The 17,497-nt window shown below is 50.5% G+C and overlaps 1 protein-coding gene across 1 annotated transcript in view; it reads left to right on the top strand.

Annotated features, from left to right (window-relative positions):
• Positions 1-1,278: 1,278 nt before the first annotated feature.
• CCDC175 (coiled-coil domain containing 175) overlaps positions 1,279-17,497 on the top strand; it is a 269,138-nt gene continuing 252,919 nt past the window's right edge. The window contains exon 1 of the mRNA XM_085628003.1: positions 1,279-1,412. Coding sequence (XP_085484129.1) covers positions 1,325-1,412 — 88 coding nt within the window. The 5' untranslated portion in view covers positions 1,279-1,324. The remainder of the gene's footprint in view (positions 1,413-17,497) is intronic.

Genomic DNA, 17,497 nt, shown 5'->3' with positions numbered 1-17,497 from the left:
TGTTTTTCCTTTTTCCTCCTTTTCAGGTACCGTCTTCATTGATCATTTAGTAACTCTGCTATGATTGACTTTTACTTTGCCTCTTGAAATGAAGGTGGTTACTGTAATTGATTCTTGACTCACAAACTTTATTTAGATAAAGGCTTTCAAAACTTACAGAGTTTGTGATTATTCAGAGTAAAGAGGTAAATGTAATTCTACCTTAAACTAACTCAGCAACCTGGTTCATCAAGGAAATGAAACAAATGTATTAAATTGGTAAGACTTGGTAAAAGTGAATAACAAAATTACAGGTATTACTCGAAAATTGATGCCAGCGGAGTTTCACTAGCTTACTTTATGAATGTGGTTTGGGCCCAGGTGAGTATTAGATGTATGTGTGACCAGAGCTGGTGACCCGCGCTCCATCAACGCCGACGTTAATGTTACCCATGTCCGCACAGTCTCCTTGTACCCTACTTTCGAAATAATATTCGGATTAGGATTTATGTAAATAATTGTACACATGCGACACGATGCTTGTTGTGCTTCAGCAAGCCAAATCCTGCCTGTGCATATAGCGCTAGTGTTAAAACACAGCACCTTCGTATGGCTCTTCCAGAATTTTATTTGGAAAATTGTGCTGTGAAGTGAAGTGAATCGTTTGTTCATGTTTTTAAATTTCTGGCGAACGGTTCTGCTTCAGCAAGCCAAATTCAGAGGCTGTTTGTAGCACCTAGCGCTGGCCTGCTCTCGCAGGAGGAAGCCTGCCAGTGACTTAGGGGGAGCTGGGCTGTCAAGCATGGCCGTAGGAAGTGTGTGAGACGGGAACATATACCCCGCTCCCAGTCGATAATTCAACTAGTAGTTGTCTCTTTTAGGTGCATTTCACAATCTGTCCCTTGCACAAGCACAGTGAAAAACTTAGTGTCTAACCCAGCATTTGCTTGTCTTTTGTTTTTCCCTTTTCGTCTACATCTAAAGTGATTTCATAAAGGTGCTTAATTTAAAAAAATTAAAAAAAGAATAAATAAAAGTGTGCTGCATGGCAAAATACTTATAAGGTCCCAAAGGCAAGACCTATTGGCTATGCCAATGCTTGTTTTTTTTAGGTGTTTCAAAGTCAGTCAGTCAGTCAGTCAGGTTGCTTAGGGTTTCGTGAAACTAGTGTTCTCTCGAATGGACAAAATGATTGTTTACGTCAAACTGGATTGTCCCTTTTCATGTTTTATATCCAGGCGGCCGAGGATCGCGTCAGGTTTCTATGACAACAGTTCCCTCTCTAACACAAAGCGCCGGCGGAGGGAGTGCGTGAGGGAGAATACTAGTACAAACCGAAGCGAGGATGGCGACAATCATGAAAGCGCTCGCCTTGAGTTCATTGCCAGAGTCCCCGGCTGTGTCCGCGGCTTTGGAGCACCTGTCTGCTATCGGTGAGTGACGGAAGCTTTGTCCTGGTGACTCTAAAGTTAAACGTTGTCACTGGAGTTCATACGCCAGCAATCATGTCATCGTTTTAGGAAAGAGTGTGTCTGAACGGCGGCCATAGGTGGATCAGGCACCCGGCCGCCACTTCAATTTAGTTTTTTTAAATTCGTGCCTTGACCTACAGTGGAACGAGAAATATTTTCGGCAAGAAGAAGCGAAAACAAGACAAATACGTGAGGAGGAGAATTTATTTCTGCAATGGCAAAATACTACATAGTCAAGTAGATCCTTAGAGCCTAAATGCACAGTACGAGGACTATCAAAACGGCAACCATGCCACGGTCAGGCACACACACGTTCTCCATTTAGAAGTGCGTTATTCTTTCACTCTAACTCTCCAACGTCACTCACTATATCGCTGTCATTCTCTCTCTGAGCTTCGCACTCTGCTCTGCAGACAAGCGCACAACGCCCTGTCTCTCAGACCGGGCTGCTGTAGCGTGAGCTGTTGTGGCATCGGATGGGCAGTGTCTGGAGTCTTATCTAAGTCACACCCGAGTTTTTTTACAGACAGGTCTTTAAAAGACCATTTACATGCCTTTGTGATCTGGTTAAGGAGACATTGTTTGTGTGTTTCCACTCTTGGCCCCCCACTCTGCCTATTCCTTACATTTGTAGTTTATTTTTACTGCCACATTGGGAGAACGCATTTAGTGAAAAGGCATCTCACTAGTAGGGATGCCACCTTCCCAAATGAAAAACACCCGCCATTTGTTGTTTAACCCCTTCCCCGCTCATGACGGAACCGCTCCGTCATGAGCCACGGTTGCCGTGTGCTCATGACGGAACGGTTCCGTCATGCCACGACCGTTGGCGGCCGCTCCGCCCACGCGGCGCTGTTTCCCCGCCTGTGCGGGGGGACAACGCAACTGGGCGGAGTCATGACGGAACCGTTCCGTCATGAGCACAGCTCAACCGTGGCTCATGACGGAGCGGCTCCGTCATGAGCACAGCGCCACCGCGCTGCCCCCCCGCACCCCCCAGCGCCGCGGCGGAATTCCCGCCGCGGCAAAGGGGTTAAAGAGTCTGCAAAGGCTTCGCGTTGGCACTAAACAGAGTTGTAAATAAATGGTATGTATTCATAAGTAAAATTGTCTGTCTTTGTTTCCTTAATTATTAGTCATGGATTATTAATGCAGCCCTAGAACACATTTAAAAGTGCTTTCTATTTATATTTGCTGTTTGAAGTATGCACAGATAAGTGCTAAAAAAAACCTGGGTTTAAGTGATATTGCTTATTTTTGTACTGGTTGGGACATCAAAATACCAGTGGTGCTAGTAGAAATCCGTTCAGCTGGCAACCCTAACCAGGAGACAAAAAGTTTGTTGCAGGATCAGCCCATTATTTATTTCCTCCACCCTCCATAGTAAGCAGATAACGTGCGACTCGTCCCACCACACTTGCCCCCTCTTTTCCCACCACAAAAGGCACCATACCAGTGGATGGTCTTCACTGCGTAGTCTTTATTAATTCTCAGATAACACCATCTTTATTTGTAGATGCACTGTCAACATTAGACCAACTTTTATTAACCAATCCAACACGCATTGATAACATTGGGTTGCACAGTATTCGTTTGAATCACAGGTTACAGTTGCAATTGTATTTACAGTTCAGGATCTCCCGAGACACACGGTATGCGGGTTGTACCAGCAGGACACAACCCATCTCCATTGCTTCCATTTCAGGCAACTACCCGTCGTCTACCTCCTAGACGCGGCCACCAGAGCACTGCTTTGCACCTTTCCTTGCGCACCAGCTTTTACCAAGTTGCTTCCTCCAAGCACCGGCATCTCGGGTAGGGCCGGAGAGTCCAGGGCCACCAGTAGGACGGCCCCCTCTCCCGCCAGCCCGAAGCCCCATTGACTGCCCTCCTTGTTCCAGGATTGGCCAGTCCCCGTCAAACAGGAGTCCCCGCCATTTTCCTGGCCCGGGACCCCGCCACAGGGCGAGGAGCCTACTGGTGCTCTCACCCTCCCCCCAAAAAACAGCTTCACCTTCAGATCTAGCGCTAAAGCTCCCCCATATAGCGTGGATGAATAATTTCAACCCTGCGCTGGACAGCTGGACCCCATCTGGTAGGTACAATTCCGATTTCGTTGCCTGTATCGTGGTATGCCTGATGGAGCATAACAGCCCCCTTCCACCCACCGGAATCATATTGCCGCCTGCATATCTCCACCCCAGCATCCTTGCGTCCGATGCCTTTAAACCACTGTATGAAAAGTCACAGAGTATAAAGAAAAAGGCACTGCTTGATCGCCGCTGCCCCCCGGCCACATTTAACTAACTGTAGTCTGACCTACTGTTCCCAACTAGAAGACCGCCACCTGCCCACCTTTTGATCATTTTGTTACTTGAATGGGCAGCGACCCTGCTTCAAGACCTGAGTAAAGCCCAACCTAACAACCATTCCCCTTTGTCCACTGAAGTTACTAACTAAAGGCGATAAACCCATTGATCTGGGTGCCGCATGATTACACGCGCCATCCCGGGAAACGTGTATTTTGCAGCCTATCTTTGTCTATTATTTCCAATACCCCGTAGTAAGCATACCCCCTTGGATATATCGAAATTTATTCACAGCTCCCCTTTTCCACCAAGTCCACCTATGAAAGGCAGCAAGAAAATTTAGTCAAGACAATGCATTTCATCTTCAGTGTACCCGTACTCTTGCACTTGGCCGTACTCATGACCTTAGCCGTACCCCTGAAAGTCGGCCGTACTCCTGAAACCCAGCTGTACTCCTGAAACCCGGCCATAATCCTGAAACCCGGCCATAATCCTGAAACCCGGCCATAATCCTGAAACCCGGCCATAATCCTGAAATCCGGCCATAATCCTGAAATCCGGCCATAATCCTGAAACCCGAAAATAATCCTGAAACCCAGCCATAATCCTGAAACCCGTCCATAATCCTGAAACCCGGCCGTAATCCTGAAACCCGGCCGTAATCCTGAAAACCGACTGTAATCCCGAATTTGGCCGACTCGGCCTACCAAGTACCCACTCTGCTGCGTCCATTGTGCCAGCAGGCCCCAACGTTCTACAGTCAACAGTGGCACCCCTTAAAAACCAGGGCACTGCATCCCGCATTTGCCCCCAGGGTACCTGCCCACCTGCAGGCCCCCCCAATATTGTACTCCAGTCCACCCGAGTTGATTTAAAGCAGAAAATCCAGGACCACCAGCAGGACAGTCCCCTCCTCGTCTACCTTCTTTACATGTGGAAAACCACCCCTTCATGGGATCCTCAAATAGTTGCAAACACCATTGTTAGGCATCCCCCTTGTCCCCAAGAAAACTGAACCAGCCCCCACAATATTTTACTCTCGTCCATGTTGGGTTAGGGCAGTAGAGCACAATACTACACGTGGAAAAAACCACTCCCTCCTGAGGTCTTTCAAATAGGTTTAAAAACACATCACTGTTTGGCATCTCCCTTGCCCCCAAGAGAACTGAAACAGCTTCCCCAATATTTTCCCCCAGCCCTTCCGTGTTGGGTTAGGGCAGCAGAGTGCAGGACCACCAGCAGGACAGCCCTCCCTCTGCCTACCTTCTGTACACGTGGTAACTACCCCTTCATGGGGTCCATTCCGTAGACGTAAGCACCCTTGTTGGGCATCCCCCTTGCCCCTAATAAACTGACGAAGCCCCTCCAATATTCTACTCCAGTCCATCCATGTTGGGTTAGGGCAATAAAGTACACGTGGCCACTGCCCCCTCCTGGGGTCCCTCCAGCTGCTAAAAACCCCATTGTTGGGCATTTCCCTTGCCCCTAAGTAACTGAAGCTTCCTCACCATCACTGGCATCTCCCAAGCCTTTCTGACCCTTGTCTGTGTCGAGTGGTCGGCCTCTACAACCTCCCTGGGGAGACCCGCTGCTTTGAAATAGCATGGTAATCGCTCCTCTAATTACCACTAAAACAGTGTCCCTCTGTGCAGAATAATCTGAGAGCCTTCCCCATTGTAGATACGGGCCAAACGCTGCCAGTTGGAGAGTCTCACCCCCAGGAGATAAGGCTCCAACCGCTGCCGCTAGACCCTTCCGATAGACAATGTGGTGCCACACGCCAACAGCTCTTAACTTTCCTAATTTTTCACGCGACTGGATGAAACTCCCCCCACCTTAGATAGGCTTGGTCTTTACTGCATAATCTCTTAACTACACCTACCTTCAACGCCCTCTGTAATTGTTGATTGAATGTACACCTCTAACCAGTGTATATAAATACCGTAACCCACTAATGTGGTAGCAACCAATTAGTTTTGCCAATATCTTCCAGCCACTGATTGTCATTGTATTACCTTATCTTAATGGCCCCTCACCATAAGGCTCCCCAGAGATGTACTCCTATGCTTGTTGTGCCAAAAGACCACAGCCGACAACGTTTCTTTTTTTTTTTTGTGGTAACCACCAGTCCTGTACCCCAGAGTCGCTACATATAGGGCTGTGCTGAAACACCTTGCCCTCCCCTGGATCCTATACCAAATATGCTCTCCAAGTTTCTCTTTACACCCACCGGTAACTTGGTTGATGCGTCCCATCCCATGGCCTAGTCAATAGGACAAACAAGCTTGAACCCTTGCTTCCTTCCTTTTCAAAGAATACCCATGCTATTATGCACTCCAAATACCAATTCCTTCAGACCCCGTTTACTCCCCATAGCCACACCCTAACCTGGGGCCCCTTGGGTTCGTTCACACATGCTATGGCACTTCGATATGCTACCTTACCATGCCGTTAAGTTTACTCATTAAAGGGCCTCTCAGCCCCGTTTACCCCACTGTAGCCAAAGCCCTAACTCGTGGCCCTATTGTGTTTCACTCATATGTGACCAACCCCTTCAGTTGGAACTGCTAGCCCCCGCGCTTGCTGTTTGAGCCAAAATCGGGACAGCTTCCTCGGGACATAGAAAGGGCCCACTAGAGCTGCAACCTCCTCTGACTATTCCAAGTCAGTATTATCCCCAGAAGAGCAAGCTCTGCTTGCAGTTTCAATAACTAAGGACGGGTCTCGAGCATGGGCGGGCTTCGATCGTTTGTCTTGGGAGAGTCTGCGCTACCAGGAGCCCGCCCCTTCCCAGTGAGCTAAAGCTCCCTGGAGCTCAGCAACTAACATCCGACCCGTCCTTTCCAACTTGGCTCGCCTTACCCATGCCGAGTTCTTGACACGCGCTCATCTTGCCAATGCAATATCAGCTCCTTGGTGGCCTTCCGCATGCCCTCGCCGTATCTTGGTCCATTGACGTCACTGACCACTCCCCTTCCACGTGACTTGGTACATCCTCCTGCAGCCGCCATCTTAGTGAGGTGCACCTCTCGTGTGAGCCAGATAAAAAGCAAAAGGAAAATCAAAAAATTAATGTTTGTTGCACTTTCCTTTGCCCTGCGCGCGTTGACATTTTCGCTTTATGTTAACTGCCTCACCGCACGCATACCCGTCCTTTAACATTTTTGGCCACCCCTGCTTAGATCGAGCCTGAACTCAAAAGAAAGAAGAACAGGCGCTACAGAGAGATACTTCAGGGCCACCCCGCTTTCCCCTGCAAACGAACCACTTGCCAAGGATCACACCACCCCAGTGAACACTCCATGCCTCTATCCCCCTGATGTATAAAGGCCCAGGTCATATTATGAAATGAAAACCCTCATGCTCCGGATTGGTATTTTCAACGTATTATTTTAACTAAGGTCCCAAATACTCGTATAAACGAATCCACATGCCTTTCCTTAGCTAGTATAAGTACTGCGACCTACATCAAAGGTAGGCAGCATGTATCACCAAGCAAATAAGGGAGGTTATGGGCGTTTAGTGTGGATCAACACCAGATTATCACCATTAACATTATACGCTCAAAAGTTACTTTTTTTTTTTTGAAACGGGAATCCTTCTTCCCTACCCCAGCAATTGCAAGGATACATCTCTGCGACAGCTACATTACAGCGGTGCTTAACCTGCATATAACGTTCAGCAGTGCAACCACGGACCACGGAGCACCATCCTCAGAACTAACATATGGTCCAAGGAACTATACGCAACATGAGCCAAAAACTCTCCGCTGCAAGCTGCCCTCCTGCATCCATGTTGACCTCTTACTGTCGGCAGTATAATGTCCTAGCCCATCCATTCTTTAATGCAGGCGTAATAAATAGTGGCGAAATGTCATAACATATAATAAAATAATAAATCCATATTTCTAGGTTAAAACCTCAGAAAATGCTGTTATGGCAGCCATTAATCTAAAAGGACTCGGCCCATTATGCCGCTTTAGCTTCCCTGCAACTATTTAAGGGTTTTGCAGTCTTCTTAAATGATTTATTTCTGCCAGAGCATCAAATACTGTGGTGTTCTTCAACGCTATAGCGCGAGACAGGTCCCTGATTTAGCTGCATTAAATGTTACGTCCTATTTGCTCTGAGCCAAAGGTACTGAAAATACATGACAGCTTTGTTTTGTTGTGTGAGGTGTTTGCAACCCAAAGCGGGCACTAAACGCTTTCTGTGTGACTCTACTAGTAATGACAGTACAACAGTTATCCTAATATCGCCAAAGGTGTTAAACAGAACGCCGATTGAGCAAACAACTGTACGGAAAGCAATCCTCCCAAAGAGCACGTCCGCGGGCCGTCACTCCCCTGGATAATATCTGTCTAAAGGCTTGTCTCTCAGTTCTAACTGTGTGGAAACCCCTTCATGAACTATCCTAGGAAGAGGACAGACTCCTAACATGCCAATCCTTAATGCGCGCTAACTCGCCCCCCGGTTCCCCACATCCCACTTAGCCGTCCCGACAATCCTGCGTTTGTTTCCCCACCAAGCTGCCTTCCGGGCCTTCCCTTCACGCCTAATTTGCATCAAACATTATCCCCGCCGGGTTGCCGAAGCGCGCCTATTCTTGAATCGGCCACACATTGCCAATAAAACATCCATCATCACGTGCTACCAGGGATCCTTTAACGGACCCTCCTTTATCTTTCTAGCTAATCCGAAAAATATTCCATGCGGGTCGGACCCTGGCCTCACCTCCATCAAATATACCGACTTTTTTTTTGTGTGCATATTTATATAGCGCAAACTCGACCCGAAGGTTTTGTAGCACTTTACATAGCACCATATTTACATTACACATTTAGGCACGGGGGCATTAAGTGATTTGCCTAGAATCACTGGATGTGGACGCGACCACGAGGCTTGAACCCTGGTTTCCTCTATCGCGCTTTACCCACAACGTCCTGCTGCGCCTCGCGGCCCGTCACACACTTCATCCATATTAAACTAAATTGTTAAAAACGACAGCCAAACGGTACTAACTACCAACCTTGCCAGTCCTGGTTTTGCTACGCTGTGATGCCCCCTCACCCCGGTGCCCGCCGCAACTTGCCAACTTTGCTTCTGGCCGCGACCTGCTGGACGCCTGAGGCAAGAGGACAAAGAGGGCTTCTCCCTCGTGTACAGCGTTCTTATACTTTTCCCTGGAAGGGCCACCTGCGTACCTAGGTGACGCACTACGTGCCTGCCTACCTCCTAATATTTCCTGGTGGCCCCTCCCACTCGCCCTGACCAGATGTGCACTGGCCCAGCCTCTCTGTTCCCTCTCACACGAAATGCCACTAAGGGTCCCCACCCCTAGGCGCGGTGGAGGGCCTCTCAGGATCAGCCCATTATTTATTTCCTCCACCCTCCATCCCTGATTGATGGCATAATAGCAATAGTTTAGATCATATTTTAAACCCTACTATAACTCACTTCTCATTCTTACTGCTCACCCTTCACTTTCTCGCTCACCCTGTACTCACGGCGATCACACTGCTCACCATGCACTCACGCCATTCACCCTTCTCCTACCCTGTACTCACGCGAGCACACCGCTCACCCTGCATGCTCATGACACTCCACTTACTTGTCACTTTCACCACTCACCCTACACTCACAGAGATTACACTGCATTCACGCTGTTACCCTGCACTCAAACTGTTCATCCTCTAATTACCCTGTGCTCACATGAGCACACTGCTTACCCTGCACTCACAGCGATCACACTGCATTCATGTCCCTTGCAATGAACTCACACCGCTCTCCCTCCACTTACCCTGCAGTCACAAGAGCACACCGCTCACCATGCATTCCCAAAGATGACCCTGCACTTACACCACTCACCATGCACTCATGCTTTTAACCCTGCACTTACATGAGCACACTAGTCACCCTGCACTCATGTGACATTTCACTTGCCTGCCACTCTCACTGTTCACTCTGCAATCTCACTCAAACAAGCACATCACTCACCATTCATTCATTCCTCCCACTCTGCACTTTAACCCAAACTCATGTCACATCTCTCACCCAGCAGTCACCCATTCTCACTCTACTCTCACTGTGCACTAACCTAAGCACTCCTGTCACTCACACAGCTCACCCTTCACTCACATAGGCACAGCACTGACACCACGCAAACAAGCACAGCAATCACCCTGGAGTCACACCACTCACCCTGCACTTCCTCCTCTCACCCTGCACTCACATTTAGAAACCTCTCAGCCTGCATTTATACTGGCACTCTGTTCATCCTACCTTCACACATAGACAATAGTCTGCCAGAATTTACAGGGACACACCACTCGCTCTGCACTAACTCCTCTCACCATGCACTCACCACTCTCGCAGATCACCCTTCATTACCTCCTCATCCGTCTTCCTCGCCACAGTAATCAAACATGAGCATTATGCTCACTGGCGTAAGGAGACTTGAGGGGGCCTCCCTGCAAGGCACATGGAGAGGCCCCCTCCGGGCTCAATCAGGAGCTCTGCAGCCAGAGTGCTGAAGGGGCCCCCGGAGCTTGGGGGCCCCGCACTGCGTGGGCTGCGGGGGCCTGTGTTACGCCCCTGATTATGCTCCCACAGAAACTCCAAGTAAAAATCAGTTGGCTTACTAGTCTCCCTATCCCTCCAAAATGGCCCCCATCGTCCTCCACCAATTCTATAAAAGGATACCACACCGTAACCACTACCTCTTTTTTTGTTTCTGCAGTACTCCGAGTGCTGTTTCCTGTTTAAGGTGAGTGGGGGTTGTGCTCCTGCTGTAGCGGACTCTATGTTCTCCGGGAAGTCTTGGTATGCGATGCATACTGGGGCGACCTCTACAGATGTGCTCCCCGTGTCCTGCTCTAGCGGACTTCAGGGGTGCTCTGCATTTGCCATGGTTTTATTGCATGTCTAGCACACCGTGACTGCAGAGTCCTGCTCTAGTGGACTCGGCGGTACTGCGCATTTGATTGGTGTGTTTGAGCCGGTTGGTTGCTCTCCCCTGTTTGGTAGATTCCATCCCTACTGGGGTGGTGAGGAATAGGGGGAGTACTCACCAGTGTGTCTGTGCTATTCGATCCGAGTGCTCCGGTGATTTAGACAGCAGCTTGGGGGATTGGGTATACGCTGGCATGGGTTTTTGAGTCTGTGCGCTGTCCCAGTCTGCATGTTTATGGGGCGGGGTGACGTGCACGCTTTGGACGTGCCGGTGGCCGTCCAGGTGCATTATGGGGGTTCTTTGTCACTATGGAGAGCGAGAGAAAGTCAAATCAGTTGCACTCTCCCGCTATTGATGCTTACACACACAAGCAACTGATGGCCTAAAATTTCTACCAAGAAACTCCAGGCTTCTTGTTAGGTCAGGATGTTATATTTTACCTCTGCTCTGTCCTGGAAGTTGGGTATATCCCAAGATATATAGAGAAAAATTAGATATACACTCGAACCTAGTAATAGAACAGGCAATTCAAGAGCCAATGTATATGATCTCACTCGGGATCCCTCTTGATACCCAAAAGTACAGCAGATTTTGAAAAAAGTAAAAAGTGAAGTTCCGATTTCAGAACTCCATTTCCCGGGTTTGGAACTCCCTTTCCCAACATTCCATGAGAATAACACGGATGCAGCCTAATGACGTAATAGTGAGGAGCGAGACAGCACTTTAAAAACGGACCCCCGCCGCCAAACCGGTCATTCGGCGGCGGTCGGAGTGAAAACACTGAGATAATCACGTGGTGCCAGTGTCTTTGACGAAGTAACAGTATGCTTGTATGATGGAGGGACACAGCGGTTGTTTGTTTGCTACACCGGATAGGGACTGTTTCGGATGAATGGGTCCTTCAGGTGGTGTCAGAAGGTTTTCGCATTGGGTTTGTCATGACGCCCCCAGATAATTTTTGAGTCACCCTCTGTCCCCGACACGTATTGAGAAAAGAGGCACTCCTGGCAGGGGTCCGTTGTCTCGTGGACAAGGGCGCTGTGGTTCCGGTGCCCCCGGAGCAGAGGGGGCTCAGAATGTACTCTGTTCTTTTTCTGGTGGAGAAACATACTGGTGACCTCAGGCCTGTGTTGGATCTGAATTGGTTGAATTGGGTCATTCCTCCGTCAAGTTCAAGATGGTGTCCTTCGAGGTGATCCTTCCTTTGATCAATCAAGGGGATTTTCTGGCTTCCCTCGACCTGCAGGATGTGTATCTCCATGTCTTTGCCCATCAGGAGTCCCAGAGGTTTCATACGCTTCTGTGTGTTGGACCTTCATTATCAGTTCAAGGTATTGCCTTTTGGGCTGTGTTCCTCTCCTCGTGTCTTTACAAAAGTTCTGGCCGCCCTGATTGGGCTTTTACATGGGCGGTGAATTAAGGTTTTTCCTTACCTGGATGATTTGTTGATTTCTGCTTCTTCTTTCTCTAAGGCGGAGTATCATGTGCAGGAGGTTTGCCAGGTACTGGAAAGCCATTTATTTCTGGTAAATCGGATCAAGTCTTGCCTGGTTCCTACTCAGCATCTGATGTACATTGGGGCTCTTTTCGTGACTCTGTTTCTGCCTCAGGCCCGGAAGATGACGCTGATGTCGGCAATTCAGTCCCTGTTGTCCAGGCCTTGTCCTCCTGTGAGACTTTGGTTAAGGGTGCCGGGTTTGATATCTGATATCTGTCTCCTTGTTGATGGTTCCCTGGGCTCGGCTCAATATGTATCCTGTTGTGAACCATATTTTGTTCCACTGCCGCCCGTGTGGTCAGGTTTTCAATCAAGGGGTTCCTGTGTCAGCCCAAATCAGGGAGGATCTGGGGTGGTGGTTGGACGGGAGCAACTCTCCAGGGGTTGTCAGTTTCTGGTGGTCCCGTCTCGAGTGGTTACTAAGGATGCCAGTCTGATGGGCTGGGGTGCTACCCTGAACGATTCAACAGTGCAGGGCAAGTGTTTCGAAGCGCTGATATGTTGTTCTTCAAACTACAGAGAGCTGAAAGCTGCTCACTTGGGTCTCCTGGCGTTTTCAGCCTTGCTGGAAGGTCACCATGTTCAAGTCAGGACGGACAACCAGGTTGTCATGTCCTACATAAATCTTCAGGGGTGTTGCAGGGTTCGGTCCCTCAGTTGCCTCAGTTGCCTCATTTGTTCATGGGCAGAGGAGAAGTTGGCGTCCGTGTCTGCCATTTACCTGCCTGGCAGGGAGAATGTGGTGGCTGACTGCCTAAGCAGAGTTTTTCCCTCCATGGGGTCATTGTCTGTGACCCAGGTGATGTTCCGAAGGTTGCAGAGGATGTTTGGGTGACTGATGGTGGACCTGTTTGCGTCACCGGACAATGCCAAAGTCCATTGTTTCTGCACTATTATGCCTTGCCGGTAGGCTTGGAGAGTGGATGCGATGTCCTCTGGGTCTGTTGTATGCCTTTCCCCTGATTCCGGCATTATTGCAGAAGATCAGGAGGGGAGGACCCTTGGTGCTTCTGGTGGTACCGGGTTGGCGTCGCCACCCGTGCTTCCCTCTGTTGTTGGAGTTGGCGGTACGTTCGGGTTGGACGTTGGCGTTTCAATTCCCCTTTTGTGGCCATTGCACCCCTGGTCACTTGTCTTTTGAAATCTCTGGCCTTACAACACCCTCATCCTGTGTTGTCTACACCTTTCCTTTGAGCCCCTGGAGACTGTTGACTTGAAGTTTTTGACCTTGAAAGTGTTTTTTTTGGGTGGCTATTGCCTCTGCCAGACGTGTTGGTAAATTGGGGGCTTTCTTGAGGTCTGCTCCGTTTTTGAGAACTTTGGAGGACAGAGTGGTCTTACGGGCTCATCCTCCTTTTGTCCCTAAGGTGGATTCTTTCTTTCATAGGACGGCGGAGGTGGTCCTCCCTGTTTTCTTTCCGGATCCTACTTCTGAGGAGGAGTCTCTGTTACATCTTTTGGATGTGAGGCGTGCATTGATGATTTACTTGTCTCGCACAGCTTCTTTTTGTAAGGTGGACAATCTGTTTGTCACTTTCGGTGTTGCACAGCAGGGCTTGAAGCCATCCCTTTTTAGTCTTAGCAGGTGGATTTGAGAGGCTATCCTGTCTGCTTATGATGTCCAGGGAGTTCTACTTGTTCTGTGGCTGATTCTTGGGCCTCTTTTAAAGGTGTTTCCATGGAGGATATTTGCAGGGCGGCCACTTGGTAGTCTTCTCATACCGTCATGACATATTACCGGCTTGAGCTTGGGGGTGGTGCTTCCATTGCTTTTGCCTCTTCGGTTCTGGAATCTGTGAATTCTTGAATTATTATGTTTCTGTATCAATTGTGTTTTCACTAAACATTTTGTTACTGCCTTCTGTGTGTGGGCTGTATTTACTTATCCATGGAGCTGATGTTGCTTTGGTATCTGCTCATGTGTGATTACTGTGGCAAGGAAGACGGACGAGGAGGTGTCCAACAGAGTCCAACTGGAGGAGCATGATGTTGAACTGTTCCCCCCCCTTACATCTCTCCTCTGTTTTCAGTCCCCTCCGCTGTCCTTTACAAAATACCTGCACAGCTCCTTTAAGGATCTGACTCTTCAGGACGCAAATGATGTGAGCGGGTCACATGGTCCAATGAACGTACAGGAAGGGATTTGAATTGGGACGGCCCCCGTGGAGAGAACGCCGAGACGCCAGACTCTGACTTGAGAGTCCAACCGGAGGAACAACAGAGACCCTGGCCAGAAGGGAGTGAAGAGAACAACGTGATACCGAGGGCGAAATCCTGGAGCCCGGGAGAGACGAGAACAGTCTCCTGTATCCGAAGAAAATAGGAAGTCGGACCCCATCCGACACCGCGAACTAGCCAGCCACATTCCTGGAGGAGCGTGGCTTTCAGAGGTACGTACACTCCTCAGAGGCTTTCTAGGGAAAGGAGCCGGGCCGCTAGCTCACTTCGGGAGATAATGGGAGGGGGTGCCCTAATCAGAATAATTGCTAGCTACTGCTGCACGTCAGGAGCCCTCTACTCCTACAAGGCGACGCATGCCAGCATACACATTGGTGACGGAAACCGGGTGATGTTTCTCCCCACACCTTATCCCTTACACTGACAGTCCAACCAGACAGTGCTCTCACTGAGTTTTTTTTTGTTCTTTTCTTTTGGTTTCTGAGGAACGCCTGCCGTCCACATATCCATGGAACGCTCGTCCTAAAGGAGACAGCGTGCAACGACCAAGACCATTGGACTAAAATACCTTAGTACAGTTGTCATTCCATGCAATAAACCATCTAAACCCACCTCTGATCTCCGTGTTGCTTTTGCCCAGGCCCTCAGGAGGTAATGCCCCGGTTACTTACCGGTAATCTTCATTACTCCGAGTCCTAGTCTTCCTCGCCACAGTATAGTTTCCCTTTCCTCCCGTCACTTGTGGTTGCTTCATGTCTATGGCTTTGTTTACAGGACGTGGTCACGGTATGGTGTCCTTTTATAGGATTGGTGGAGGACGATGGGGGCCATATTGGAGGTATAGGGAGACTAGTAAGCTAACTGATTTTTACGTTGACTGTCTGTGGGACCATAATGCTCATGTGTGATTGCTGTGGCGATGAAGACTAGGACTCGGAGTAATGAAGATTACCGGTAAGTAACTGGGGCATTCTCGCCACTCAGCCTGCACCACGCACAGGCACACCACCGACTCTGCATTTACACTACTCACACCACTCTGCACTCAACTCTTTTCGCTCTGCATGGAATCCTCTCACCTGACACTCACATGGGCCCTCCTCTCACATTGCATTCATGCAGCTCACCGACACTCACATTGGCACATTTTTCACCTTACACTCGCACCACTCACGCGGCACTCACTCACACTATTCACCATCACCCAGCACTTACATGTGCACACATCTTACTCTAACTCTACACATATACAAAGTACACAACTTTCTACAAACACACCCACAGAATACCTGCTCTTTCGGTAGTACTATATGCCTACTTAATTCCACCTGCAACAGGGGTGCTAGAGGGCGCCAAGCAAGATGGCCGCACTTGCGTGAGGCTCTTGCAGTTCGGGATGACCTCCGTTAATAATCCTTGTCATTTCGGACGACCAACGCGCTAAAAGCAGAGATTCAAGCATCGAAATTGCGCAGCTTCACTCCACGGCCGAAGGCAAAGAAATTCCTGTCTGGGTACCCCAAAAACCGCCGTCTGGCTACCGCGGCCGTGGTTCGCAAAATGGCGGTGGCGCGGGCATGATGAACTGAGCCGAGCGGCGCTGAGGTGAGCGGCTGACACTGACCGCCTGGGGCCGTATTGTCGCGGGGACACTTGTGTGGAGGGGCCTGTCAGGCTCTGTGTGAGGGTCTGAAGGTGGCGTCCCCCATCCCTTGCGTCTGCGCCGTGCCTGTGCTCCCTGGATTAGACCGCTGCGGCCCTGAGGACTTCCGTGGCGTGGTGCAGCAGGTGGACTTGGAGGAATTGCTGTGAACCTGGGGGCGCCGGGGCGGCGCGGCGCGGCGGAGGTGAGTGTCCGGCATAGCCCGGGGCCGGCTGGCCCCCACGGGGGGCGACGGCTGTGGAGTGCACCTGGTGCCCCGCTGCTGTGGCCGGGCATCTGACCCGATACCTTTCCTGCGGCCCTGCGGGGAGCGGCCGTGCTCTGCCGCCATGACGCTCCGCCCGCGCCCCCTTACTCCACTGCATATTGCCAGAGAACTGGTGCGGCGATCGCGCTGAATGCCGAATGAAAGAGCTTGGGCCCCACTAAAAGCCCTATAATAGCACCGGCAGACGCACTCCCGCTGGGGCCTCTGAGGACTGGACCCGTGCTCCTGGGCCCGGACATGCACCCACCATCGCCATACTGCCCGGCGCAAGATCTGAGTCTACTGCTGCTGCCCTGTGGGGCCTGTGCACCCCCCTGCCGTGCTGTTCCCTCTTGGGAGAAGTAGAACCCTGGGTCTGACTGAGGCGCACGGGCGGCTCTGGGGGTGGCGACGCCTGCGGGGACGGGACGCCGACTTTTGGGCTGCGGGTTGCTGGTGCCTCCTTTTGTTGCCTTGTGCCACATTGTACCCCAGGAGTGAGACCGCACGGCTTGCCCTATCCTGGTAGCCCAGTGCCGCCGCCTGCACTTGGAGGCGAGACTGCGGGGACCGCTGGCCACCCTGATCGCAGGAAAAGAACGTTTGAGGACCCCAGAGGGGACATAGTGGTGGGGTGCCTACCCCAACGAAGAGACGCTCCCCGAAGAGAGCCTGGTACATATCATAAGGTGTGGCCGCTTCCTGGCACCGCTGGATTGGCTCTCCTGCAGCAGCGCCCTACGAGTCCACGAGGCAGAATATACGCGACGGAGGGTTACGCCTGCCGCGCCTGTCACCCTAACAATGGAATCTGACACCGCCCCGTGGGATCCTTACCACCCCTGCGGAGGTTAGTGGGCTGCCCTCCGGCCGCTCTCCTTGCATCGTACTTCACCCCTTGCCGCCATGGGGAAGCCAGCTGGGCACCAACTGAAACTCAACTTTGATGCGCCAAAGACCACCCATTCCCAGACGGAACACAAGGAGGATCAAGCAGAAGCCCCGGCCCCCTCTACTGCGGACCTAAAAGAACCTTTACTAGTCATGCAATCCAGCCTAACTTCCATCGAATAAAAAATTGACTCCATGAATGCCAGACTCGATGGCGTCACGCACAGAGTGGACAAACACAATGACCGGTTGGCGGAGGCGGAACGTCGCATTTCGGATCTTGGGGACACCTCCACCACTACTACGACT

This window comes from Triturus cristatus, chromosome 9 (assembly GCF_964204655.1).
Source record: "Triturus cristatus chromosome 9, aTriCri1.1, whole genome shotgun sequence".
Lineage (NCBI taxonomy): Eukaryota > Metazoa > Chordata > Amphibia > Caudata > Salamandridae > Triturus > Triturus cristatus.
This window is presented reverse-complemented; position numbering and strand designations above follow the sequence as displayed.